The sequence below is a fragment of the Oryctolagus cuniculus genome, chromosome 5 (assembly GCF_964237555.1).
Source record: "Oryctolagus cuniculus chromosome 5, mOryCun1.1, whole genome shotgun sequence".
Classification (NCBI taxonomy): domain Eukaryota; kingdom Metazoa; phylum Chordata; class Mammalia; order Lagomorpha; family Leporidae; genus Oryctolagus; species Oryctolagus cuniculus.
In genome coordinates, this window is record NC_091436.1 from 37,934,860 (window position 1) to 37,961,965 (window position 27,106).

The 27,106-nt window shown below is 44.8% G+C and overlaps 1 protein-coding gene across 4 annotated transcripts in view; it reads right to left on the reverse strand.

The window, feature by feature from the left end:
* The window catches only part of AKAP7 (A-kinase anchoring protein 7), a 163,351-nt gene extending 144,566 nt beyond the window's left edge, over nt 1-18,785 (reverse strand). For all 4 annotated transcript variants that reach the window (XM_051855333.2, XM_051855334.2, XM_070073554.1 and 1 more), the window contains exons 1-2: nt 15,112-18,785; nt 7,107-7,235 (exon numbers count right to left, since the gene is read on the reverse strand). In XM_051855333.2, the coding sequence (XP_051711293.1) occupies nt 7,107-7,235; nt 15,112-15,397 (415 nt within the window). In that variant the 5' untranslated portion in view covers nt 15,398-18,785. The remainder of the gene's footprint in view (nt 1-7,106; nt 7,236-15,111) is intronic.
* Nucleotides 18,786-27,106: the final 8,321 nt, after the last annotated feature.

A 27,106-nucleotide genomic window follows, 5' to 3' on the forward strand; every position in this document is an offset into this window, starting at 1 on the left:
TAAAATCCTACAGGTGCTTTCAAAAATACTGTGTGGACATAAATAAGACCAGTGTTTGCTAATAATAATTGACAGAATGAGGCCGGCGCCGCGGCTCACTAGGCTAATCCTCCGCCTTGCGGCGCCGGCACACCGGGTTCTACTCCCGGTCGGGGCGCCAGATTCTGTCCCGGTTGCCCCTCTTCCAGGCCAGCTCTCTGCTGTGGCCCGGGAGTGCAGTGGAGGATGGCCCAAAGTCCTTGGGCCCTGCAACCCATGGGAGACCAGGATAAGCACCTGGCTCCTGCCTTCAGATCAGCGCAGTGCGCAGACCGCAGCACGCTGGCCGCAGCGGCCATTGGAGGGTGAACCAACGGCAAAAGGAAGACCTTTCTCTCTGTCTCTCTCTCTCACTGTCCACTCTGCCTGTCAAAAAATAAAAAAAAATAATAATAATAATAATTGATAGAATTAAAAAAGGGAGAACGACCCAACATGGGAAGTGGGATACACAGCCAACTCATAGAATGACAAATGCCCTAAAGAGCACTTTGGCCTCAGAATCAGCCCTTAAGGTATTCAGATCTGGCTAAAAAGCCCATGAGAGTATTTCAGGCATGGAAAGCCAAAACACTGTGGCAAAAAATGACCTACATGAAAGATCTCTGAGTGAGATCCCAGTGGAAAGAATGGGCCATCCATAAAGGAGGTACCTTTCTCTGAATGGAGGAAAGAACTTCCACTTTGATTATGGCCTTGTATAAATAAGGTCAGAGTTTGTGAACTCAAGAGGCTTCCATAGTCTTAGCAGCTCATGACAAGAGCCTCGGGTGATTACTGATGTCATAAATAAGAGTGTCAATTGTTAAATCAACAACAGGAGTCACTGTGCACTTGCTCCCCATGCAGGACCTCTGTCCTTAGTGTGTTATACTATGAGAATTAATAGTAAAACTAGTCTTCAAACAGTACTTTATACTTTGTATGTCTGTGTGGGTACAAAATGCTGAAATCTTTACTTAGTATAGAGTTGATCTTCTGTATATAAAGATAATTAAAAATGAATCTTAATGAAGAATGGGATGGGAGAGAGAGTAGGAGGTAGGATGGGCGTGGTGGTGGGAGGGCAGGTATGGGGGAAAGAACCACTATAATCCGAAAGTTGAACTTTTGAAATTTATATTTTTTTAATGATTTTTTTTATTTTTATTTATTTTTTTGACAGGCAGAGTGGACAGTGAGAGAGAGAGACAGAGAGAAAGGTCTTCCTTTGCCGTTGGTTCACCCTCCAATGGCCACCACGGCCGGCGCGCTGCGGCCGGCGCACCGCACTGATCTGATGTCAGGAGCCAGGAGCCAGGTGCTTTTCCTGGTCTCCCATGGGGTGCAGGGCCCAAGCACCTGTGCCATCCTCCAATGCACTCCCTGGCCACAGCAGAGGGCTGGCCTGGAAGAGGGGCAACCGGGACAGAATCCGGCGCCCCAACCGGGACTAGAACCCGGTGTGCCGGCGCCACAAGGCGGAGGATTAGCCTAGTGAGCCGCGGCGCCGGCCTGAAATTTATATTTATTAAATAAAAGTTTTCTATAAAAATACTGTGTGGAATAAGCAAGTGCCTCTTCTTGTTGGTTAATGAGTTTATAATTTTAAATATGGCTATTTGAAGCCTTTTGTCATCTACAGTTTTTCATTCTCCAAACACTAAAAATCAGATTTACTGCTCATGAAGTTAAAACATTGTTGGTTCTGCTTAAATGTGTCCCCTTTAAGGTTCCAAAGGACCTCTTTTTCCCTGACCACTGTTGTATTCAACACTTTGGGACAGTTTTGCAAGCAGATAAAACCAGTAATGGACTACAGGTTCAAACTAAGAAAAAGTATAGTTAATTCAGGTTACTAAAAGCAGGAAGTAATTCTGAGTGATGGTAATTGTAAAAAGTTGGATTTTAAGAAACTATTGCTGAAATTGCTTTACTGTTCTATCGTATATGTTATGTTATATTATGTACATATTATATGTCTACACGGGAAAATTTATTTAGTAAGAGCTCTGTTTTAATTGGCTTCTAGATAAAAGATTGCCCATAAATTTAAACTGCTAAATTAATCAAAGATATCTTTTTTTGGTTTACATGACCTAAATAAATCTCTGTATCAGATGTTTTAAGATTGTTGGTAGAAAGAAACTAAAAATGTTTAAGTCACTGACATGTTTGTACTTGGCTTTGCTAGTAAAACAAGTTACACTTGTGTTAGATATTTAAACGATGTTTCCAAATACATGTACTCTTGTCTTGAAATTTATGGAAGTCACTGGATCTTCTGCTAAATGTTTTCGTAAGCTGTTATTTAACAGTTAACATTGCTTGCTAAATTTTCATTTGACATTAAGTTATTGACAGTAGCAATCTAGGAAGGCTGACTTGTTCCCTCATTTCTCTATTCTCTTCAAGATGGGAAACTGGCTCTATACTGAAGGACTCTCCAGGATGTACAGCTTAATCTTTAGATCTTATAAAAGGGATGGATAACAATTTTCTATAATAACAGCCTGGCTACATATAGAAGAAATTATGATTTCACAGCTAGATTTATCTCACCATGGGCATAGTTAACAGGTAAAACCTCCATTTTCAAACCAAACGAAGGGAGGGAAAGTTTCACTAATGACTTCGAATTTTATAGATAAGGTGGTCTTCATGTTTGATGTTAAAGTGAGGACATAGCTGTCCTCATGGGCATTGTCTACCTCACAGAAAAACCACTATCAGAACATGCCTGTCGGGGCCGACACTGTGGCGCAGTGAGTGGGTTAACGCCCTGGCCTGAGGCGCCAGCATCCTATATGGGCGCCAGTTCTAGTCCCAGTTGCTCTTCTTCCAATCCAGCACTCTGCTACGGCCTGGGAAAGCAGTGGAAGATGGCCCAAGTCCTTGGGCCCCTGCACCCATGCAGGAGACCCAGAGGAGGCTCCTGGCTTCGGATCAGCACAGCTCTGTCCCGTTGTGGCCATCAGGGGAGTGAACCAGCAGATGGAAGACCTCTCCCTCTTTCTCTCTCTCTCTCTCTCTCTCTCTCTCGTTGCCTCTCCTCTCTCTGTGTAACTCTGACTTTCAAATAAATAAATAAATCTTTGAAAAAAAAAAAAAAGAACATGCCTGTGGCTATAGATTTCTAGTTTAAGCCATCATGGGACTGAGCACCCCTTGACTTGCATCCTCTTAAAGGTTTCCTCTGGTCTACTTTCCCAGAAACCAGAAGAAAAGGAGCAAACTAGGCAGGCGAAGCAATTTAAAGATAGGTGGCAGGCTAATTAATGGCTACTTTACACAGTGATCTGCCATCAAGAAGACCCAACAGGATAGTCCACTGCAATTGACATGGGTTTTTAATGTGGAAAGGCCCAGGGCTTCAGCAGAAGTCAGCTTACAAAAAGCCCTGGCAGCTCTGGAAACAGAACTGCTGTAGGGGGTTGAAGGACTCCCAGGTCAGAACCACAGACTCTGTTGGCTCTAAGCCAAAAAAAAGCCCTTCTTTCACTGCAGCTTCCAAAGTAACCACCACTGTTGAGGGAAAAGCCAAGTAGGGTCAGTAATATTGTAGGCAGAACTGTAAATTTCCTTTTAGAGATGCCACCTACCTTCTATTCAGGCCAGCTCTCCTCCCAGGCCATCTCGGTAATGGAAGTCAATAGGGCGCCTCCCCTAAGGAAGTATACACCTCCCTTATGATGTCTCTTCCAGTACCCCATGTGAAGAGATAGGTCTGGACCTCATATATAGCTGGCCAGACTTTAGCCCACTTGATTGTTATCAGATACCTCCTGTTGTTTCTATTTGCCTCTCAATGGGAAAACTTGCTAGTGGTTTAGACAGCACCTTTCTTAGGTCCTCTAATAATGACTCTGTCCTTTGTTTTAGACACCGTGAGTTTAATCTGCATGTTAGATTCATTTTCTCCATACCTGAAACTGAAATTCTAGATGGCCATGCACATGAAAGCTCGGATAGAAGCAGTTTCTGCAAGCTGGCACTGCCATCACCGTCAAGAAGCCACCTCCGGCTGGAACCCTGTCTTGACTGCTGTTCACAATGATGTCCCTTTTCAGCATGAAGCAGCCACAGCAGTCATCACCCAGTTCCCCTAAAAGAAGTTAGGGTCCATTCTTCTGGGTGGCAGGAGGAATATGAGGAATCAGATGGGTTAATAGGCAGTCAGGATGGTCTCAGTGGAAACTGAGGGTGCAAAATCTTTAGCAAGGTCAAAAGTGCCTGCCTGACTACTCCTTGAAAGCTTCCAATCTTATCATGAGAATAGTAGGGGAGTAGTGATTCCTCCTGAGCTCCCAATTTACTGTAAATCGAATTAAGTATCCCACCCTTCTGATGGCTCTTTGTTTTATCATTAGCAAGACAGACAGAATAAAAGACTGCAAATCAAGTCTTTTTGATGGGTTTTGCCCCCACCTTGTAACTGAATGTCAAGATTTTTTTCTTCCCCAAAATTATGCTTAAAATCACAGTACCACCAGCCCCTCAGGCCTTGCACTTCTTGGAGCCCCAGTCCATACCACTCTGGCTGGTGGTCTTTGACTCTAATACATCTTTCTTTTAAATCTCAAAAAAAGAAAAAGAGAAGAAATATACCACTGCAGAGAAAATATCATATTCATATGAAGCACTGCCCCCCCTTCAATAACCATCCTCTGGAAAAGCAGCTGTCCCTCTCAGAACAGGAATGAAAAGCAGGCCACAAAAGCGTTCCCTTCCTTCTTTCTGGTAATTTGGTCTCCTTGGTAGTAGAGCTGTAAGGACAGAGTGGCTATTGGACTACTATTTGCTCTCCAGGATTCTAGAAGTATCTTGCTCTCTAGCCCTAGTGGAAGCAGTTCAAAGATAGCAAATATGTATATGTCTAAGTCAGAAGTACCTGCAGTCAGAATGGTAAACAGGACTCTCTTGTTACCGCCTGACTTATCTGTGTGCCAATGGGAGTGACTGACAGACTCCAATAGGGCTCAGGGGGAAGAAGTGTGGATGGGTGATGCTCACTATGGGCATGAGACATAAAGATTTATAAGAATTTTTCTTTATTTTCTGTTAAACTAGAGAAAGAAAGTAACCAAATCAGAAAGAAATCATTTAAAGTTTTAAATACATTCACTTTATGTGCTCAAGAAGTTGAGAATTAAGAGTAGCACATTAATTCTTGCTATCCTTGCCTCTCTTTTCAAAAAAAAAAAAAAAAACTTCTGCTAATTAATAAGTGGGCAAATTCTTCAAATGACGGTACCCTAACAGTTGTGAAAGTGACTAACGTTGTCTTTCTCTATCTGCCAGCTGTAAAGGAAAAGTGGAGAAAAACCTGCTTGGCTAAGCCAAAACCTCATCATGTTCTTTTTTCCCTTTTTTGGATTATGAAGTAGGAAAAGTAGATTAATAAAATACCAGAGATCGAATACATTTTAAGTAAACCCCCGACTTTGTAACACCCCCCAGAACATGAACCAGGTTCACTGCAATCAGAAGATAGTGTGACAGACTAGTGTGGCTTCTGAGATTCACTGCGCATCAGAATGAGCTGGGATGTCCAAAAAACAAGATTCCCTGACTTGATGCAAAGTTGGAAAAGAAGAATCTGTACTTCTACAAGGCTCTGTGGAAAATTCTGTTCATCAGGCAAGTTCAAGGGCAGTTTGTGTACAGGCAAGAGCCTTAGATGGATCATACTTTTATCCCCCAAGCCTCGACTCCAGCCAAACCTCTAGGACACCTTCCTGGACATCCTCCTCCCCCATGCATCCAATTTTTTTTAATTCTTTGAGAGTTTTTTTTTAATTAATATAAAAAAAGACTTCATATATTTCATAGGTACAATTCTAAGAAGATAACTATACTTCCTTCCCTCTATTTCCCTTCCTCAATCTCTACTTCCTTCCTTTTTCTTTAATTTTTGCAAAAAAACATAATTCACTCCACTCTATACTCACAGGCTTAAAGAACCACTGACCACAATATTCAATAAATAAAAAGCAGAAAGACCTCAGCTCCACAGGATTATAAACAACAGCTAAAAACAACAATCAAATCCTGTATGGCACTTACATTATGAGATTGTGGCTGTTAACATGTTAATTAAGCTAATCAAGCTGTGAACTTCTTGAGAGCCAAGGTCAGTACCACCAATGTCTAGCACAATGCCTGACATTTTCTGGGCATCCAATAAATATTCATCAGAGAAATGACCAATGAATCAGAAATCAGAAATCATAGATGTTATGCCTCCTTTCAACTGTATGACTTTAGTCATAACTTCTTTAAGTCTTAGTTTTCTCAAAATGAAGAGACTGAACTAAGTAATTTCTTAATGAAGCTAGAAGACATGATGACACCCTATCAAGTCATAGCAAAACTTTTTGTAAAACCACCAGCCATGCGTGGCGCAGAGTATGTCATCAGTAAATAATTTTGAATAATTTTGTTTTTTTCCTTGTTTTCCTATTCACAAGGGCAACAGGCAAATCTGTCACATTTTCAGTGGAGGTAGCCCCAAATATCACATATGGTATTATTTTTATGACATGAAATTCAGATTTAGATATTTATATAGTTTTAGCAGGAATTCAAACAAGTAACCATTGGTCCTCTAAAGTTTGTGAACTAAGCTCTCAAGGACTGAATTGATCCAATAAATCCAATAATGAAAAGTGTAACTGTTTTCAACACTAGCCTGTTTAGCTCCATGAGGGCAGGATAATGTCAGTCTTAGTCATTGATGGACCTCCCAATGCCTGGACAATCATCCAGGAAGAAACTGTTAGATGAATGGGTAACTGCTGAGATTAATAGTGGCTCCAGAGCAACTGAAAGAGGCTATAAACCATAGAGCGATCTGACCCATAATATTCAGAAGTAGCTGACAAACTACAGAATGATTTGGTCCCAAATTTTGTGAGTTTTTAAAACCCAGGACAGGTTTCACAATATAATACCAACAGACACAGATAACCAAAATTCAAAATATGACATGTATTTAAAGTGAATAAGTTATTAATGAAAACATTATATATAACTAAATTTACTAGTCATTGCTCCTAAATCTCTATTTATAATAATAAAGTACTTACTTCCACAAGCATCTTTAATATCTACAGTAGCAAATGGCATGTCTATCAAAGAATCCACTGTATCCATTTCAAGTTCTTCTGACATTTCATTTCTTGTCATATTTTCACACTCACTGGGATTCAGTCCTCCTTTAATGTATCACAAAAAGAAAACTGTATTATTAAACCTATTTTTAACTCACATTCTAAACCAAAACAACTCAGCTAACTGAATTCAATGTCAACTTGTACTGTGAAGAAATTTACAACACCATGAAAATATATTGTAAAGCAATTTGAATAAACATTATTTATACTCCATTCTATATTTTTATAAATCCATTTTCATGTTAAACAAGCTTGAATCACTTTCTAGAGCAGAGCATTCAATTCAGGGCTAGATGAGGACTATTTCAATCAATAATCTTCAAGGTCATTTGCAGCTGTACTTTTTCTTAACAAAACTGCACTTTTTCCACATACCTTTTGAAAACAAACTAACGTTTTCTCAGTCTTTTTCACATTTATTTTTAACAGGATCATTTCTGTATTCTCAGTTGCACAAGTTATGACCTTTCTTTTCTTCGAGAGACTTTTAAGATGTTTCCATTATTATATTTAACATTTTAAATTCAGTTTAAAATACATGGCTCTAAATAAGCTTTTCTGGAAAATCAATTATTAAAAAGAAAATGACCTTACAGTTTCCCTAAGAGCTCTCCCACGGTCATGTACCAACATTAAAACCACATTTCACATTTGGCCTTTATGTTGTTTTCTTGTTATGCGGGAGAAGAATCATATATCTTGTGCAAAGGGTAGGGGAAGGAGAATATCTGTTTAAACTGATACAGTTAAGTTCTAAATTTACCAGTTGGTGGTTTTCCCACTGTCATTATCCTGTATACCTAGACACAAACATTTTAACTATTATTGAATAGAATGCTGATACTTCATGTAATTTTTACTGTAAGTATTTACTAATAACTAATTTATAACCCAAGATACTTCAAAACTCATATATTTCATTCTATTGTAATCCTCTATTCTCAAATATAATACCTGAAAAACACCTCCACATACAATATAATAAATATCATGATAGGTCATAGTTACTTACAAAAAAATGTCTATAGGCAGGTGTGTAGTTTGGGGTTAGGTTACCACTTGGCAAAGCCATTGTTTGGGACCCTTGCATCCCATCACAAGGAGTGCCTGGTTCTCTGCTGTTGATCCAGCTTCCTGTGAAGCAACAGATGACCCAAGTTCAAGGACTTGGGTCCCTGCCATCCACATAGGAGACCTGGATTGAATTCTGGGTCCTTGCTTTGACCTGGCCCACCTCTGGCTACTGCAGGCATTTGGAGAATGAACCAGTGGGTGGAGGACATCTCTCTATCTATCTCTCTGTCTCTCCCTTTCAAATAAAAATGAAAACAGATATTTTTATTTAATCTAAATTTTTGTTTGTCTTGACTTGAGTCATTCCTGTTATCATTCATGTGAGCAAAGGGAATTCCCCTCTAGCCTCTAGAGTCTGCTGAAATAAACTGAGAATCGAAAGATTAACAGGAGAAAAGGCAAATTTTTTTTAATGTGCAAGTGCATGGGAGTGACCCAGAACACAGAACTCAAAAGAAGAGCCAGATGGTTGAAGCTTAAATACCCTCTTTATATAGCAGAGGGGCATAGGGGTATAGGTAATTTTAGTAATTTTAGAGAAAAGGTAAACAACTTTTAGGGGAGATGAGTGGACTAGAAAAACAAATAGCCTGGGACAAAGCCCCTCTAGACTCGAGAAGGTGAGGTGCACTGTGAAGAAAGCCTGTCTTGCTATGCAAATAAAAACTCAGATAACAACCTTAAGAACAGAAGAAAGCTTTGTACAGGCAGGTGTGGTGATGATCTTTAGTTTCTTCTCAGTGACTAATCTTCCCAGGTTTATGAGATTTCAGGATGGGGATTAAAGACAACTGCGTCTTGGAACTACCTGAGGGAACTTGAGAGAAAGTCTCCCTGAGCTTTGGGAGATAAACTAGAAAACAGGGGGTTGTCAGAGAATCCTTTAACCTACTTATTTGGATCAAAGTCCTCAGTATGTCAAGTGCCATCCTTGGAGTTTTCAGTTCCAGCATTTTACACACATACACACACACACACACGTTATGTTGAATAAAAGCAAAAAATAGCAAGTTTTTTTTTTAATTAGTCCAATGCCCCCCAGAAAATTAATACTATGTACTTAATAATACTACTATTTATAATACAGTTCAAATTTTAGGGCAATGAGGCACAGAGCATTAAGCTGGCATTGGGATGCTCACATCCTATACTGGAGTGCCAGTTGGGAGACCCAGCTACTCTGCTTCTGATCCAGCTCCCTACTAACATGCCAGGGAAGCACTGCCTGATGGCTCAGGTACTTGAGTCCCTGCCACCCACGTGGGAGACCTGGATGGATTTCCGGGCTACTGGCTTCATTCTGGCCAAGCCCTAGCTGTTATGGTCATTAATGAAAAAGATCTTGACAGTCTAACTTTTAGTTCATTTGGGCTCAATTAAACAGAGAGCAAGAGCTAAATGGGTTACTCCGGCTATAGCAAAGGGACACTCACGCAGTAACAAGAATGATGACAACTGGCTGCACATTAAGAGCACTTGACAAGCTTTTAAAATTACCAGGATGGGGCCTGTGCTGCGGCAGAGGGAGTCATCCCATCTAAAAACACTGGTTCGAGTCTCAGCTGCTCCACTTTCAAGCCAGCTCCCTACTACTGCACCTGGGAAAACAGCATAAGATGGCCCAAGTCCTTGGGCCACAGAACCTACGTGGGAGTACCAGTAGAAGCTCCTGGCTCCCAGCTTTGGCCAGGCCCAGCCCCAGCTGTTGCAGCCATTAAGGGAGTAAACTAACGTTTGGAAAATATTTCTCTCTCTCTCTTTCTCTCTTTCTCTCTCTCCCTCCTTTCCTCCCTTCCCTACCCCCATCTCTGCCTCTACCCCCCTTCTCTGTAACTCTTTCAAATAAACAAATAAAAGTTTTTTAAAAATTACCAGGATCCTATCCCAAGCTAAGTAAATTGGAAACATTGAAGATTAGGACACTGCACATGAATGCAGGCATCCGAATTGAAAGTGTTGATTCAAGTCCCACCTACCCCACTGCATATCCAGCTAATGCACCTGGGAGATCAGAAGATGGCCCAAGTACTTAGATCCCTGCTCCTGACTTTGGCCTGGCCCAGTCCTGGCCATTGTGGCCATTTGGGTAGTGAATCAGCAGATGGAAGATATCTCTTTCTCTCTCTCTCTCTCTCTCTCTCTGCCTTTCAAGTAAACAAACAAATAAATCTTTTTTTTTTCTTTTTTGACAGGCAGAGTTAGACAGTGAGAGAGAGAGAGACTGAGAGAAAGGTCTTCCTTTTTCCGTTGGTTCACCCCCCAAATGGCTGCTATAGCGTAGCAGCGGCCGGCGCGCTGGCCAATCTGAAGCCAGGAGCCAGGTGCTTCTCCCTGGTCTACCATGCGGGAGCAGGGCACAAGGACTTGGGCCATCCTCCACTGCACTCCCGGGCCACAGCAGAGAGCTGGACTGGAAGAGGAGCAACCGGGACAGAATCCTGTGCCCCAAGCGGGACTAGAACCCGGGGTGCCAGCGCCGCAGGCAGAGGATTAGCCAAGTGAGCCGCGGCGCCAGCCCAAACAAATAAATCTTAAAAAAAAAAAAAAACCTCACAGAATGACTCCAGTGTGCAAGAAATGTTTGAAATCCACTTCTTCAAAAGACTCCTTTCACTGCTCCCATACCTTGCTCCTATACCAGACTAAGCAACTGTGTTAACAGGTGAGAAAAATCAACTCCAAAGGCAAAACTCAGATCAGACCTCCATCATCAGGGAAGTTAGGTAACCCAGTCTCCTCCAGGTAGCTTGTGCTTCCTCCAGTCACGTGTGCATTATGTTACAGACGTGCACTTGTCTGTCTTTTCCACTAGACTCTAAGATAAAGTTGACCATATAATTAACTACTGAAACCAGAACACTTACGAAAGTAAATGGGGGAACTTTCCATAATCACACCCCTTCAGTAATTGTAGTACCCTTCCCCAAGTTCCTTAAGCGCCTTGTCTTACTCTCCTTTGATTCCTCTATACTTAGCACTGATTCATCTCACACTAGGTGCTCCAGAATTTTTTACCAAATAACTGGGAAAAGGTCAGTACACATCTGCGATTGGTTAATAAATCATTCAGGCTACACTGCAAAGCAGCTATGTCAAGGCCCATGAAAAATAATTCCCATTATTTACCATCAGTCTCAGCACATCCCATATTCTCTTAGTTTCACAGGCTGAATAACGGAAGGAAACAACTATTTCATTTGACGTAAAAATAAACTTTAAAGCATGACATGACTTGCCCAACATCATTCATCTTGTTAAATACAGCATAATAAACTCAAATGCAATGTCACATCAAAATTGAGAGAAGTCTACCAGCTTCCTGCCAATGCAGTACTTGGAGGTAGCAGGGACAGCTCGAGTAATTGGGTTCCTGCCACCCATGTAAGAGACCTGGATTGAGGTCCAGGCTCCTGGTTCCAGCTCTAGGCCAACTTCTGCCGTTAAGGGCATTCGGGGAGTGAAACCAGAACATAAGAGCTGGGTGTATGTGTGTTTGTCTTTCTTTCCATCTGCCTCTCAAACTGAAAAAAAAAAAAATGACAGGAAGGAGTCTAGAATGTGAAATTAAAACTATTTGCTACTATTTGCTATTAAATAATGGAATACCTGAGGCAATTTTGTGGGCAGGCTTGTTCACTCAAGAAAAAAAAAAAAAAAAACAGTGTGCCACTTTCAAGTTAAGTCTTGAAAGAACTGCTGGTCCTTCTACAGAACAATGTTTCTCAAACTGAAGATTTGGAACCCTTCCTCCACCTACCTAAGCTTTAGCATTTGGCAAAAGTTGATAATCACAAATTAAATTTATCCATTATAACTACACTTACAGAAAGTATAACCACTTTGCTTTTGGAAAGTTGACCTAAAATAACCGACTCTGAAATAAAGCACTTAAACTGTGTTCAGATTTAATCTAATTAAGCATTGTTTAAAGTGTTTTAAATTCTCCTAAAATAGGGTCAAACTGTAGTGAAATTTTTATCTTTTGTGCAAATCCAAATAAAAATTACAAGACTAACTGCATTAATAACCAACAGATGAGACGGAGCTGGTAAACTACCAGCAGCACCAGCTTGCGGATGAATTCTATGCTAGGCACAGAGGCACTTCACACAGAGTAACTCCTTTAAACCACAAAACCTCGCCATCAGCAACATACTATGACACTCACCTGTTACAACTACCAGGTCTCAGGTATGGAATTTGAACCAAAGCACTCTGCCACCATGACATGCCCTTTCTGGCACCCTACCCTGGCACCTCAAAACATTATAGCACTGTAACCTGAGCTGCTCCTTTCAGAAATCAATCATCAGGCCGGCGCCGCGGCTCACTAGGCTAATCCTCCGCCTAGCGGCGCTGGCACACCGGGTTCTAGTCCCGGTCGGGGCGCCGGATTCTGTCCCGGTTGCCTCTCTTCCAGGCCAGCCCTCTGCTGTGGCCAGGGAGTGCAGTGGAGGATGGCCCAGGTGCTTGGGCCCTGCACCCCATGGGAGACCAGGAAAAGCACCTGGCTCCTGGCTCCTGCCATCGGATCAGCGCGGTGCGCCGGCCGCAGCGCGCCGGCCGCGGCGGCCATTGGAGGGTGAACCAACGGCAAAGGAAGACCTTTCTCTCTGTCTCTCTCTCTCACTGTCCACTCTGTCAAAAAAAAAAAAAAAAAAAAAAAAAAAAAAAAAAAAAGAAATCAATCATCAGGAATCGAGAGGGAAGCGGGAAAATGCTTCCTCTAATGTTCTTACTGACATCTGAGTTTTATCACATATGACAAAACAGATGAACAACAGCTTTGCTTAAACAAACCCAAAAAAGTGAAGGAATTTAATAACTAATGGCTAAACAGCATACTCACTCCTATGACAACTAAGAATATTTGCTATGAAGATGGCAACAATAGCAAAAAGGTTTACAAGAAGCATTTTTCATAAAGCAGATATAAAACTGCAACTGCTCTAATATTTACAATTATGTAGGAAAAGACTAAAGGATACAAATTAAAGCCTGCCACAATTATACTGAATATATTTGTATGTTTCCCACTTCCACTATTCAAATGCTTTTGAGTATGACTTTCATAAAGAAAACAACTTTGCCCACGTTTAAAATATATTATAAACCATATATTTAAAATACGCTAATATTCTGGCTGGCGCCGTGGCTCACTTTGCTAATCCTCTGCCTGCAGCACCAGCACACCGGGTTCTAGTCCCGGTCGGGGCGCCGGATTCTGTCCTGGTTGCTCCTCTTCCAGTCCAGCTCTCCGCTGTGACCCGGGAGGGCAGTGGAGGATGGCCCAAGTGCTTGGGCCCTGCACCCAGATAGGAGACCAGGAGGAAGCACCTGGCTCCTGGCTTCAAATCGGTGCAGCGCACCAGCTGTAGCAGCCATTTGGGGGGTGAACCAATGGAAGGAAGACCTTTCTTTCTCTCTCTCTCTCTCTCTCTCTCTCTCTCTCTCTCTCACTGTCTAACTCTGCCTGTCAAAAATATAAATAAATAAATATGCTAACATTCTAATATAAGTGCACTTTAGCATGACTTCAACAAAGGCCAACAGAGGAAGGAAAAAGATACACCATTTGCCTGTTGTCACACAAAATGCAAGTTTTCTATTTGGACAATAAAATACAACTTTATTTAGCAAGGCTCCCTCTCTAATCACTCGGTCAGGGTTAGGCTGTACAAAGGGCCAATGCCATCCACTAGTTCTGGCTTGGATACTAAAAATAGTAGCTTCTTCCATCTGGATGATGTTGAGAACTATGTGCTAATCAACAAGTCACTTGACCTCCACGCTTTGGTTTCCTCATCACAAAAAAAAAAAAAAAAAAAAAAAAAAAAAAAAAAAGTACAATCCAAATTACTAGGGAGAAAAGAACAAAACAGTAACATTTGCCATGGAAGGAAAGGAGGAAATAACCTCCCCAAACCCCTTAAACCTTGTTGATGCACAATGCATTCGTAAAAGACAGACACACTAGATATACTACCAGAATCCTGAATTACAAGGTCACAGCACAAGTAGTGAGCTGTGACTCTTTTCAGTTTTACCGTCCTATTCTCCTAAGCAACCCCACGCATTTTATAAATGCATCTCACAAACTCACACCTGGGGCACCTGCCCACAAGATCTTAATCACCCATTAGCACTGACAATTGTTACCAGCTATTTCAATTACAGACGTTCACAGGTTGGGGTTTTGGAGGAGCAACCTTCCTCTCATTGGTTCTTGGTCCCTTGCACCTAACCCCGCCCTTGCTCTGCCCACAAAGCTCATTTTGCAGCAAATGCTGACCCAAGCCGGAAATTCACGCGGGGCGCTAGTATAGACTTGGCGCCAGTTTTAAATCGGTCGTTTCCAACTCGGGAATAAAATCCTAAACGAAATGGTTTGCTGATTCGAGGTTTTTATACTTGTCATATAAAACTGAGATTGCTCTGGGTGTTGGTTACCACGCCAACACCTCTGAGGTGAGGGTGTTAGCAGGAACTACACGCTAAGGGTCACAAGGGCAGAAAGACGAAAACAAAAGCGAAATGGGGCTGGGTTCACACCCCTCGCCTCCAAGTCGCGCCAAAACCTGCGTCAGGAGCAGCACCGCTCAAAATGCGGTTTCGCTCGGCTCCTCGGTGCTACACTGAGTCCCCGTGGAGACACAAACGGAATCCGAGCCGGGTTCCTCGGTGCTACACTGAGTGCCTGTGGAGACACAAACGGGATCCGAGCCGGGCCGCCGGGGGTCGGGCTTGCCCGGAGGCCCGGCCCTCCAGGAGGCCGAGCGCAAAGCGGAGCCCACGCCCTCGCGGCTCCGACCGCCCCCTGGCCCGCTGGGCAGCGGGGTCTCACCCTCTCCGGGGTGCTCCATGGTCGCGGCGCGAGGAGGCGGCGCGTCAGGGCGGGCTGCGGCGGCGGTGGTGACGGCGGCGGCGGCCGGGCGCTGCGGCCCAGGGCCCAGAGTTAGGCGGAGGCCGGGGCGGGGCCGGGCGCTGGCGGGCGGCGCGCAGGGGCTGAGCGGGGGCGGGCGGCCGCGGCGGGCGGCGGGGACTCCTCGGGCCGCGGCTGCCAGGCCGGAGGACGCGCCGAGCCCCGCGAGCCGCAGCCCCCGCGGCAGCAGTAGCTGCAGAAGCTGCATGGCCAGGCCGCGCGCCGGAGACTGCCGGAAGGGGCCGACCCGCGTCGCCGGCGGTACCCGGATTGCGGCGAGGGACTCGGGGCGGGCGGGAGGAAGCTGAGGTCCGCGACCCCGGCGCAGCCGGGAACTCAGGACCTAACCCGGCGGGTGCGAGGCTGGACCCCCGCCTTCCCTTGCGCTCCGGGCGGCCTTTGGCAGCCCGCAGTTATTTCCTGTTGCGCGGCCTTTCCCGTCCCACGCTTGGAGGGGCGAGTTTGGGACCGCCTGGAAACATTGCTTGGCCTGGAGTCTCCTGAGAACACATGTGTTTAGCTTTGCCAAGAGCTTTGAAAACAGAGTTCTGATTGCAAAATGTTTGGGAAGAGCGAGATTGTACAAGAAGTAGGCATTGTTCGTCGGTGTGATCAGATATTTATTTACAGTGCTTTAAAAAAAAAAAAAAAAGCCGAATTGTGCGAAGTCCAAATTCTAACGAGGGTTTTATACTTTAAGTGGAAGCCGACTACTGGTTTCTGCAGATGACAGTACTGATGTGAGTAAAATAGCAATGATTTTCATTCCTGGGCTCCCTCCGGGAAGCGGGGTGAGGGATCTTACAGACCAAAGCTGGGGTTGAGGGGTGCGTGTCCAGCTCTTGTGCCAGTGTCGTTGATCTGCCCTGCTGATACTGTGTTCTTTTGGGAATTTTGATGATGGCCAAGTGGCCTCCAGTCAGTCAGGTGATAGATAATTCTTGCTCAGGGCCTGGGCTACTTGGAAAAACAACCCCAGGCAATACTGAACATTGAAACACTCCATCTATAGAAGAGATAAATGAGCTCAGGAGTCTTGTGACCAGAGACCCTTTAGGGCTGGCTGCACCACTCCCTCTTTTGAGTCAGTTAATTTTAGCAAGGGGTTGATTTGCAAGCAAAAGCAGTGCAGGGAAAGTCAAGCTAAGGGAGAGAAACCCAGAGACTTGGGGCAGTAGGAGGTGGTAGTATCCAGCGTCTGCCTTAAAGGTACTGTATAGGTTTCAAAAGTTTTAAATCTAGGTACTCTAACATTACCCTAACAAGTTGAGCATTTCCTTTCCAAAGCTGTTGCATTTATGATCTGGTAGAGAAGTACAGTGGGTTTCCATATATTTATTCAGTGCCTGAGCTCTATGCTAGGAGGGTGTGGGTAAGATAGATGTGTTTGTTAAGGAGCTGATCACCTAATTGTGGAGGGAAAACAGCATGTGTAAATGCAACAAGTGATTTTTTAAAACCTGGAAAAGTAATCCACATAGATACTGAAGAGAAACAGGGACAGGAGCTATGGAATAGTAGGCTAAGCTTCCACCTGCAGGGCCAGCATCCCAAGTGGGCACCTGTTTGTGTCCCAGCTGTCCCCCTTTCAATCCAGCTCTCTATTAATGGCCTGGGAAAGCAATGGAAGATGGCCCAAGTGCTCAGGCCTCTGCACCCATCTGGGAGACCCAGAAGAAGCTCCAGGCTCCTGGCTTTGGATTGGCCCAGCTCCAGCCATTGCAGCCATGTGGGGAGTGAGTCAGTGGATGGAAGACCCTTCTGTCTCTCCCTCTCTCTGTAACACTACCTCTCAAACAAATAAATAAAATTAAAAAAAAAAAAAAAGAAAAAGGATTGAAGAGAAACAGAGAATGCCTTCCAAAGCATGCCATTTTGGCATTAGGATTATTTTGAGCTGAAGGCAGTTGAGGAACCTATCACACAGAAACACCCCCCCCCCCCCGCCTTTCTGCCTAAAAGCAAGGCATAAATTTCCTTTTGTAAAGGTGACATGTTTCCATTTTTAAAGATGTGCTTCTCTACCATATCAGAAAAGAGAACTCTTACTGCGTAACAAACCTTAATAAACAAACCTTATTTACCACACAATTCCTAGTCACCTTCCCCTGGAAACCCAAACCTCTATTATTTTTGATTAAAAAAAAAATGTTTGTTTGTTTGAAAAGCAGTTACAGAGAGAAGGTAAGACACAGAGAGCAGGCTCTTGGCCCTGGTCTCCGAGATAGATGGCAGGAGCCCATGTTCTTAGGCCATCATCCTCTGCCTTCCCAGGCACATTAGCAGGAAGCCAGATTAGAAGCAGAGCAACCAGTGCTTGAACCCAGCTTTGCAAGCTGTGGCTTAACCCACTATGCCACAACACAGACTTTGTAAAGCCCAGGACTCACTGCCTGTTGGTTTTTCACTTCTGTCAAGTTCTCATGTGCATGTGTAATAAAGTTTTTCTTCTGCTGATTAACTATCTTTTGCCAGCTTTAATCCATGTACCTCAGCTACTGAACTAAGGGGAAAGGGATTTCTCCTTTCCTCCAGTGTGTACCAAGATAACTGTGAAATTTTCATTCTCAACCTGAGCACAGGTGGCAGCCCAGAGGCCACCTATTGTCTACCACCGGTATTAGGAATATAGTCTTAGTCAACAGCTCTCATGTGGAGGAACGTTTGAACTGCCTAATATCTGAAGAAGAGGGTGTTCACAGAGCTTCTTTGAGAAACAACTGGAGTAGAAGAAATAAAAGGTGAACTGTGGGCATCTACTGTGCCAAAAGCAAAGACAAATGATGACCATCAAAAAGACAGGAACTAGGGGTAGGCCTTGTGGCACAGAGGGTTAAGTCACTTCTTGGGGACCATATCCCATATCGGAGTCCCTGAGATCGAGTCCCATCTCTGCGTTTCAACCAAGCATGCCTGCTGCTAATACACCTGGGAGGCAGTAGATGATAGCTTGAGTAGTTGGGCCCCTGCCACTCATGTGGGCAAACTGATGGAGTTCCTGGCCCAACCCTAGCTATTGCAAGCATTTGGGGAATGAACCAGTGGATAGGATCTCTTTCTACCCACCCCCCAACCTTGTCACTCTTTCAAATAAATAACATGAGACAATAACATTTATTTAAAAATAAACATTTAAAAATAAACACAGGAACTGGGTTGAAACAGCTTTCCTTGAGCAAATAAGAAACAATTTGTTATCAAAAAGAGAACAGCAGCTGTAATTACTATAACACATTGAATACATAAAATCCATGAATCCGCTGGCGCTGCGGCTCAACAGGCTAATCCTCCGCCTTGCGGCGCCAGCACACCGGGTTCTAGTCCCGGTCGGGGCGCCAGATTCTGTCCCGGTTGCCCCTCTTCCAGGCCAGCTCTCTGCTATGGCCAGGGAGTGCGGTGGAGGATGGCCCAAGTATTGGGCCCTGCACCCCATGGGAGACCATTAGAAGCACCTGGCTCCTGCCATCGGATCAGTGCGGTGTGCCGGCCAAGCGCACTGGCCGCGGCGGCCATTGGAGGGTGAACCAACGGCAAAGGAAGACCTTTCTCTCTGTCTCTCTCTCTCACTGTCCACTCTGCCTGTCAAAAAAAAAAAAAAAAAAAAATCCATGAATCCATGATACTCCAAAAATGGGAAACAAAAACGAAGGGGTCTCCTTCACAGGTGACAGTGATACTGCTCCTTTGTCTCCTTACTCTGAGAATTAGTAATTAAAAGGGGAAACTATATTTGCCATCACTTTTTAGGAGAAACAATAGTGGGAGAAATTTTTTATAGAACATCCAATAATAAATATAGAAGACTTGAAAGTATTAGAAAATTACCATTTTGCCACCAGAAGTGATAACTGATTCTTGTGAGAATCTTTAATATTTGCCAGAAAATTATATGAGAGGTTAATGGGGAACAAGATATTTCTAGGCCAACACCACGGCTCAATGGGCTAATCCTCCGCCTGCGGCGCCGGCACACGGAATTCTAGTCCTGGTCGGGGCAACGGATTCTGTTGAATCTGTTGAATCCGGTTGCCCCTCTTCCAGGCCAGCTCTCTGCTGTGGCCCGGGAGGGCAGTGGAGGATGGCCCAAGTACTTAGTCCCTGCACCCCATGAGAGACCAGGAGAAGCAACCTGGCTCCTGCCTTCGGATCAGCACAGTGCGCCGGCCAAGCGCACTGGCCGCGGCGGCCATTGGAGGGTGAACCAACTGCAAAGGAAGACCTTTCTCTCTGTCTCTCTCTCTCACTGTCCACTCTGCCTGTCCAAAAAAAAAAAAAAAAAGATATTTCTAAGTTGTCAAAATCTGAGCCCACAAAGCACTTGCTAGTTGCTGAAGAGAGAACAAATTTAGTTGTCGGCACCCTTTCATGTGTCATCAAGCTTAATATCCAAAGGCTATGGCATTACCTGCAAAATGAGCCGAAGCTATCAAGGCTTTAAACCTAACTTCCAGTTTACCAGCAACACAGAGGCAAGAGGAGCAAGTGAAATGACACAAGGAAAGAACCAGATGAACCCATAGTGAGGGATATTGTTAATGATGATTGCCTCGGGCTTTTCAAAAAGTCAGTGGGAGGGTCTGGCATTAGGTGGAGTGGTTAAGTCGCAGCTTGGGTCACCTATATCCTGTATCAGAGTGCCTGGTTCCAGTTCTAGCTTCGCTGCTTCCTATCCAGCTTCCTGATAATGTGTACCGGAGAGGCAGCAAATGACTCACATACTGGGGTCTCTGCTATCCATGTGGGAAACCCACATTGGTTTCTGGGCTCCTGGCTTTGGCTTAGCCCAGCCCTAGCTGTTGCAGGCATTTAAGGAATGAACCAGCAGGTAGATCTTTGTCTTTCTGTCTCTCTATTTCTCTGTGTCTCTCAGCCTTTTGACTGAAATAAAAGTAAATTAATTAATTTTTAATGAAAAGAAAGAGCCCAACATACAGAAATAAGTCTGGCAGGATGAATGAGCCAATGGAGCGGCAGGCCGTGATGGTCAGAGCCCAGTCATGGTACAGGAGCAGTGCAATAGTTTGAACCCAAATCCTTCCAGTCCTGTTACCTTGGCAGCATGCATCCTTCTCCAGGGAGGAAAAGGGCTGTGTGTATAAAGATATTTGCTGTCTTAAGAGTCCATATAATCCTCTGTCACAACCCTGAACCCTGACCTACCCCTAGCACAGCAAATGTAATGTATAGGGAGAAACTGTTCTCATTTGTGAGGGATTGTCACTATAAGGACTCAGAGCATCCATAGTGGCCAGGTGTGCCAACAGGCTACTTATCTCTGGTGGAGCTGGGACTGTACAAGTGGAGCTCAGTGAGGCAAGGGCTAGGGATGGGGACAACCTGGAATGATTCACTAGTGATTCCAGACACTGGAAACTCAGATGTGGAGCCTGCATTGTAGCGTAATGGGCTAAGCCTCCACCTGCAAGACTGGTATCCCCTATGGGTGCTAGTTCAAGTCCTGGCTGCTCCACTTCCAATCCAGCACCCTGCTAATGCTCCTGGGACAGCAAAGGATGGTCAAAGTGCTTGAGCCCATGCCATCCATGTGGGAGATCCAGAAGAAACTCCTGGCTCCTGGCTTCAGCCTGGCTTAGCCCTGGCTGCTGAGGCCATTTGGGGGAGCAAACCAGCAGATGGAAGATTCTCTCTCTTTCTCTCTCTCACTCTCACTCTCTCTCCTCTTCTCCCTCTCTCCTCCCTCTCTCCCTTTCTCTGTAACTCTGCCTTTCAAATAAATAAAATAAATCTTAAAAAAGAAAAAAAGGAACAAAGAAGCTCTGATGTATGTTGGAAGTTTATCACAGAGACTGTCACTCTGGCACAACATTCATTTAGCTATCCAGATTCAGATGTTAATGCTAATGTCAGCTATTGTTTAGCCTCAGGCTGGAGTTACTTTAGGACATTCAGATTACCCATGAAAAGGGCAGGCCTTTGCCCTACTGGTTAAGATACCACTTGCGATGCCCACATTCTACATTGGAGTACCCAAGTTCCAATTTGCTCTGCTCTTAATTCCAGCTTCCTGCTAATGCCGCATACCCTGGGAGGCAGCAGAAGACGGCTCAAGTGCTTGGGTTCCTGCCACCCACTTGGGAGTCCTAAACTGAGTTCTGGGCTGCTGGCTGCAGCCTGACCCAGCCCCAACTGTTGCAGACATTTGAGAAGTAAATCAGCAGATGGGTCCTCTCTGTGTCTCTCCACCTGTCAAAATAAAAGATTTTATCCATAATATGGTTTTCTTATTTTTTTTTTTGGAGGTTTATTTGTGTGCTGCTTCCTTTCTTGACAAATCTGAGAACTTAGGGCCGGCACCGCGGCTCACTAGGCTAATCCTCCGCCTAGCGGCGCCGGCACACCGGGTTCTAGTCCCGGTTGGGGCACCGGATTCTGTCCCGGTTGCCCCTCTTCCAGGCCAGCTCTCTGCTGTGGCCAGGGAGTGCAGTGGAGGATGGCCCAGGTGCTTGGGCCCTGCACCCCATGGGAGACCAGGAAAAGCACCTGGCTCCTGGCTCCTGCCATCGGATCAGCGCGGTGCGCCGGCCGCAGCGCGCCGGCCGCGGCGGCCATTGGAGGGTGAACCAACGGCAAAGGAAGGCCTTTCTCTCTGTCTCTCTCTCTCTCACTGTCCACTCTGCCTGTCAAAAAAATAAAAAATAAAATAAAATAAAATAAAATCTGAGAACTTAATAAACAGATCTGGCTGCTTATAAAACTTTAATTCATTAATTAAACAACTACCAATTGAGCAATTTGTATTCACTTGGGAATGCAAAGACTTTAAAACACTGCGTCTGCCACCAAGTGGCATAATAAAGTCTAATGTAGAAAATAGAAAAATGCGATAAAAAAAAATGGGGTGGGAAGGGTCAGGCACTATTTCCTAGAGAATGTCATTCACTCTGTGTTTGATATCCTACACAGCTATGGTCTCCTGTAGCAGTAGGCCACTTCAGTTTGCTGATGTGGTGAACAAACCACATTTTATTACTGCTGAATACTGAGAATGAGTTGAGGTTGGAGAAACCAGCAAACAAATATAGAGGCTTAAAAATCCCTACATGGGGGTCAGAATTGTGGTGGAGCTGGTTAAGCCACCACCTATGACACAGGCATCCTATATGGTTGCAGCTATTTGGGGAGTGAACTAGCGATTGAAAGATCTCTCTCTCTCTCTCTCTGTCTGTCTTTCTCTCTCTGTAACTCTACCTTTCTTTCTTTCTTTCTTTCTTTTTTTTTTTTTTTTTATTATTTGACAGGTAGAGTTAGAGACAGTGAGAGAGAGAGACAGAGAGAAAGGTCTTCCTTCCGTTGGTTCACTCTCCAAATGGCCAGTACAGCTGGCGCTGCACCAATCTGAAACCAGGAGCCAGGTGCCTCCTCCTGGTCTACCATGCAGGTGCAGGGGCCCAAGCACTTGGGCCATCCTCCACTGCCCTCCCGGGCCACAGCAGAGAGCTGGCCTGGAAGAGGAGCAACCGGGACTAGAACCCGGCGCCCATATGGGATGCCGGCGCCGCAGGCAGAGGATTAATCAAGTGAGCCACGTTGCCGGCCCTCCTTTTTTTTTTTTTTTTTTAAGATTTATTTATTTATTTGAAAGGCAGAGTTTCACAGAGAGGAAAGGCAGAAAGAGAGAGAGGTCTTCCTGCGATGGTTCACTACCCAGATGGCTGCAATGTCTGGAGCTGTGCTGATCAGAAGCTAGGAGCCAGGAGCTTCTTCAAGGTCTCCCATGCAGGTGCAGGGGCCCAATCACTTGGACCATCTTCTACTGCTTTCCCAGGCCATAGCAGAGAACTGGATCAAAAGTGGAGTAGCCAGGACTCAAACTGGCACCCATATGGGATGCCGGCACTGCAGGCAGTGGCTTTACCCGATATGCCACAGCGCCTGCCCCTGTAACTCTGCCTTTCAAATAAATCTTTAAAAAAAAAAAAATCCCTATACGATTTTTCTTTTAAGAACTTGACAGGACCAATACATACTAAGAATCAATTAGGGGCCAGCGCCGCGGCTCACTAGGCTAATCCTCCACTTAGCGGCGCCGGCACACCAGGTTCTAGTCCCAGTAGGGCGCTGGATTCTTTCTCGGTTGCCACTCTTCCAGGCCAGCTCTCTGCTATGGCCCGGGAAACCAGTGGAGGATGGCCCAAGTGCTTCGGCCCTGCACCTACATGGGAGACCAGGAGAAGCACCTGGCTCCTGCCTTTGGATCAGCGCAGTGCACCGGCCGCAGCGCGCCGCACCGGCCGCAGCGCGCCAGCCGTGGCGGCCATTGGAGGGTGAACCAACGGAAGGAAGACCTTTCTCTCTGTCTCTCTCTCTCACTATCCACTCTGCCTGTCCAAAAAAAAAAAAAAAAAAAATCAATTAGGGCCGACGCTGCGGCTCACTAGGCTAATCCTCCGGCTGCGGCACAGGCACCCCAGGTTCTAGTCCTGGTTGGGGGCCAGTTCTGTCCTGGTTGCTCCTCTTCCAGGCCAGCTCTCTGCTATGGCCCGGGAGTGCAGTGGAGGATGGCCCAAATGCTTGGACCCTGTACCCGCATGGGAGACCAGGAGAAGCACCTGGCTCCTGGCTTTGGATCGGCACAGTGTGCCGGCCGTTGCAACCATCTGGGGAGTGGGCCAACGGATGGAAGACCTCTCTGTCTACTTCTCTCTTTTTTTCAAATAAATAAATAAATTTAAAAAAAAAAAAAAGAATCAAGCAGATACATTAGTAGGAATGTTTGGCCCTAGTGTCTGGAGTTCACACCCCCGGATTCAACCAACTGTGGATTGAAAATATTCAGAAAAAAAAAAGTGTGCTAATTATGCACAGAATTTTTTCTTATCATTAACCCCTGAACAATACATTATAACAACTTTAAACATAACCTTTATATTGTATTAGTTCCTTATAAGTGAACCAGAGATGATTTAAAGTATATGGAAGGATGTAAACAAGTTAAATGCAAATACTATGCTATTTTATTTCTTTGCTATTTATAATCATGTGCTTCATTAGTAAATATGCAAGTTTTTAAAAGTATTTTATTTTTGTGTTATTTGAAAGACAGACAAAGACAAAGACAGACAAACAGGGGAGTAGGTTATCCATCTGCTGCTTCACTCTCCAATGCCTGCAACAACCAGGAACAGACAAGGCCAAGACCAGGAGCCAGGACTGTGATTCAGGGCTTCTACATATATGGCAGGAACCCAAAAACTTGAGCCACCATCAGCTGTCTCTCAGGGTGCACATTAGCAAGAAGCTAGATTCAAAAGCAGAGCTGGGACTCAAATTAAACAGTCCCATATGGGATGCAGGCATCCCAAGCAGCATTTTTTTTTTTTTTTGACAGATAGAGTTAGACAGTGAGGGAGAGAGAAAGGTCTTCCTTCCGTTGGTTCACCCCCCAAATGGTCACTACAGCCAGAGCTACGCCAATCCAAAGCCAGGAGCCAAGTGCTTCCTCCTGGTCTCCCATGTGGGTGCAGGAGCTCAAACACTTGGGCCATCCTCCACTACCTTCCCGGGCCACAGCAGAGGGCTGGTTTGGAAGAGAAGCAACCAGGACTAGAACCCAGTGCCCATATGGGATCCCGGCACCGCAGGCGGAAGATTAACCAAGTGAGCCACGGTGACAGCCCCCCTAGCAGCATCTTAACTGCTACACCAAACACCTGCCCCACTATGCCATTTTGTATAAGGGACCTGAGCATCCTCAGCTTTTCAGTGTCATTGATGAGTCTTAGAACAGGTCCTCCTTCCCCCATGAAGACTGACAGTTGTATTTATTTGTCTTTTGGAAATAACCAGGTTGCCCAGTGCCTTCAGCCTAATGTTAAGCCACTTTAGCATGACCCCTGAGAATCTAGTTCACACATCCCTCCTCCTCCTTATATTCTAACTGTTCCTTCCTATCAATACACATCCCTGGGGCTGGCATTCAACACGGCCGCCAGTTCAAGTCCCTGCTGCTCCACTTCCGATCCAGCTCTCCACTATGGCCTAGGAAAGCAGTGGAAGATGGCCCAAGTCCTTGGGCCCCTGCACCCACCTGAGAGAACCAGGGGAAGTTCATGGTTCCTGGCTTCAGATCAGCTCAGCTCTGGGCGTTTCAGCAATTTGTGGAGCGAACCAGCAGATGGAAGACATTTCTCTCTCTCTCTCTCTCTCTCTCTCTCTCTCTCTCTCACCTCTCTCTCTGCCTCTGCCTCTGCCTCTCTGTAACTCTGCTTGTAATTAAGTAAATAAATCTTTTTTAAAAAATATGCATCTTTGAGGACAACGTATACTGTCAAGATCCCTGGAATGGAGGGATTCAGGTTCAAGTTGCCATATTATATCACAATCGCCCATTGACCTTTTTTTATTTTTTTAAGAAAAAAGTTATATATATATTTATGTATTTACTTTCGTTGTATTTGAGAGTGAGACAGAGCAAGAGAAAGAGAGCTGGCATTGTGCTGCAGTGGGTTCAGCTGCCACTTTGTGACACTGGCAACACCTGTGAGTGCCAGTCTGGTCTCGGCTGCTTGACTTCCAATCCAGCTACCTGTGAATATGCCAGGAAAGCAGTGGAAGGGGGCCCAAAATTCTGCATTATGTGTTTAATTATTTGAGAAACAGAGAGAGTACTCCCATCTGCTAGCTCTTTCCCCAAATGTTTGCAACTGCTGGAGCTGGACCAGGCCAAAGATGGGAACTGGTAACACAATTCAAGTCTCCCACTTGGTAGCAGGAACACAATTACTTGAGTCATCACCACCGCCTCCCAAAGTCTGCATTTTCAGGAAGCTAGAATTAAGAACTGGAGGTGGCAGGGCCCATGCTGTAGTGCAATGGGTTAACGCCCTGGCCTGAAGCACCGGCATCCTATTTGGGAGCCATTTCGAGACACTGCTGCTCCACTTCTGATCCAGCTCTCTGCTATGGCCTGGGAAAGCAGTAGAAGATGGCCCAAGTCCTTGGGCCCCTGCATGCATGTGGGAAGACCGGGAAGAAGCTCCTGGCTCCTGGCTTCGGATCAGCGCGGCTCAAGCCATTGCAGGCAATTGGAAAGTGAACCATCAAATGGATGACCGCCCCCCCCCCCCCGCCTCTCCTCTCTCTGGGTAACTCTGACTCTCAAATAAATCAAGAAAGAAAGAAAGAAGGAAGGAAGGAAAGAAGGAAGGAAAGAAAGAGAGAGAGAGAAAGAGAGAGAACTGGCGGTGGAGTTAAACCCAGGTACTAATGTATGAGGCATGGCCATCTTAACCAGCTAAATGTCTACCTCCCACTTTATCCTTTAATTCCATTTTTCACTGAACCTTTTTGAAGTCCCTTTATATGTTCATTGTGTATAGTAGTTTTAAGCATGCAGAATTTGCAAATTTGTGTATGGTCTTGTGTTTTCATTTCCTTAGTGGTTTCATTTCTTTGCTCTAGTGACTCAGAATAGTTTTCCCTTCACAGATTGTTTACATAACTTTTTTTATTTCTTTACTGCTTAACTCTATGAATCTGGAACTTATTTATTTGTATTGTATGAGATAGAAAATTATGGAGAATTGAAGGCCTTCTGCTACTATTTTGCTAACTCACAAGGATAGCAAGACATGTGCACATTTACTTCTGCCATCATAAAGTCAGTGACATTTGAGGACATTGATTTAGCGTTCTATCATTCCAATACAGATGAAAGACATGAGATCATGTGTCCAACGGGTAAAGATTTCTAGGAGCTGCGTGAGTCAGAAAGGCTTGAAAGGAGAGGTAATATTTCAGACCAGATCTGAAAATGAGTGGATTAAGAGAGCTGGAGTAGCAGGGGTAACACATTCCAGAGGTGCAGAGGCAAAGTTGTACAGGCAGGACTGTGCACGTAGATGCAAAAGAGAGTGTGCCAACTAGTTTGACTGGTTCAGGTGGCAGAAGACTGGAA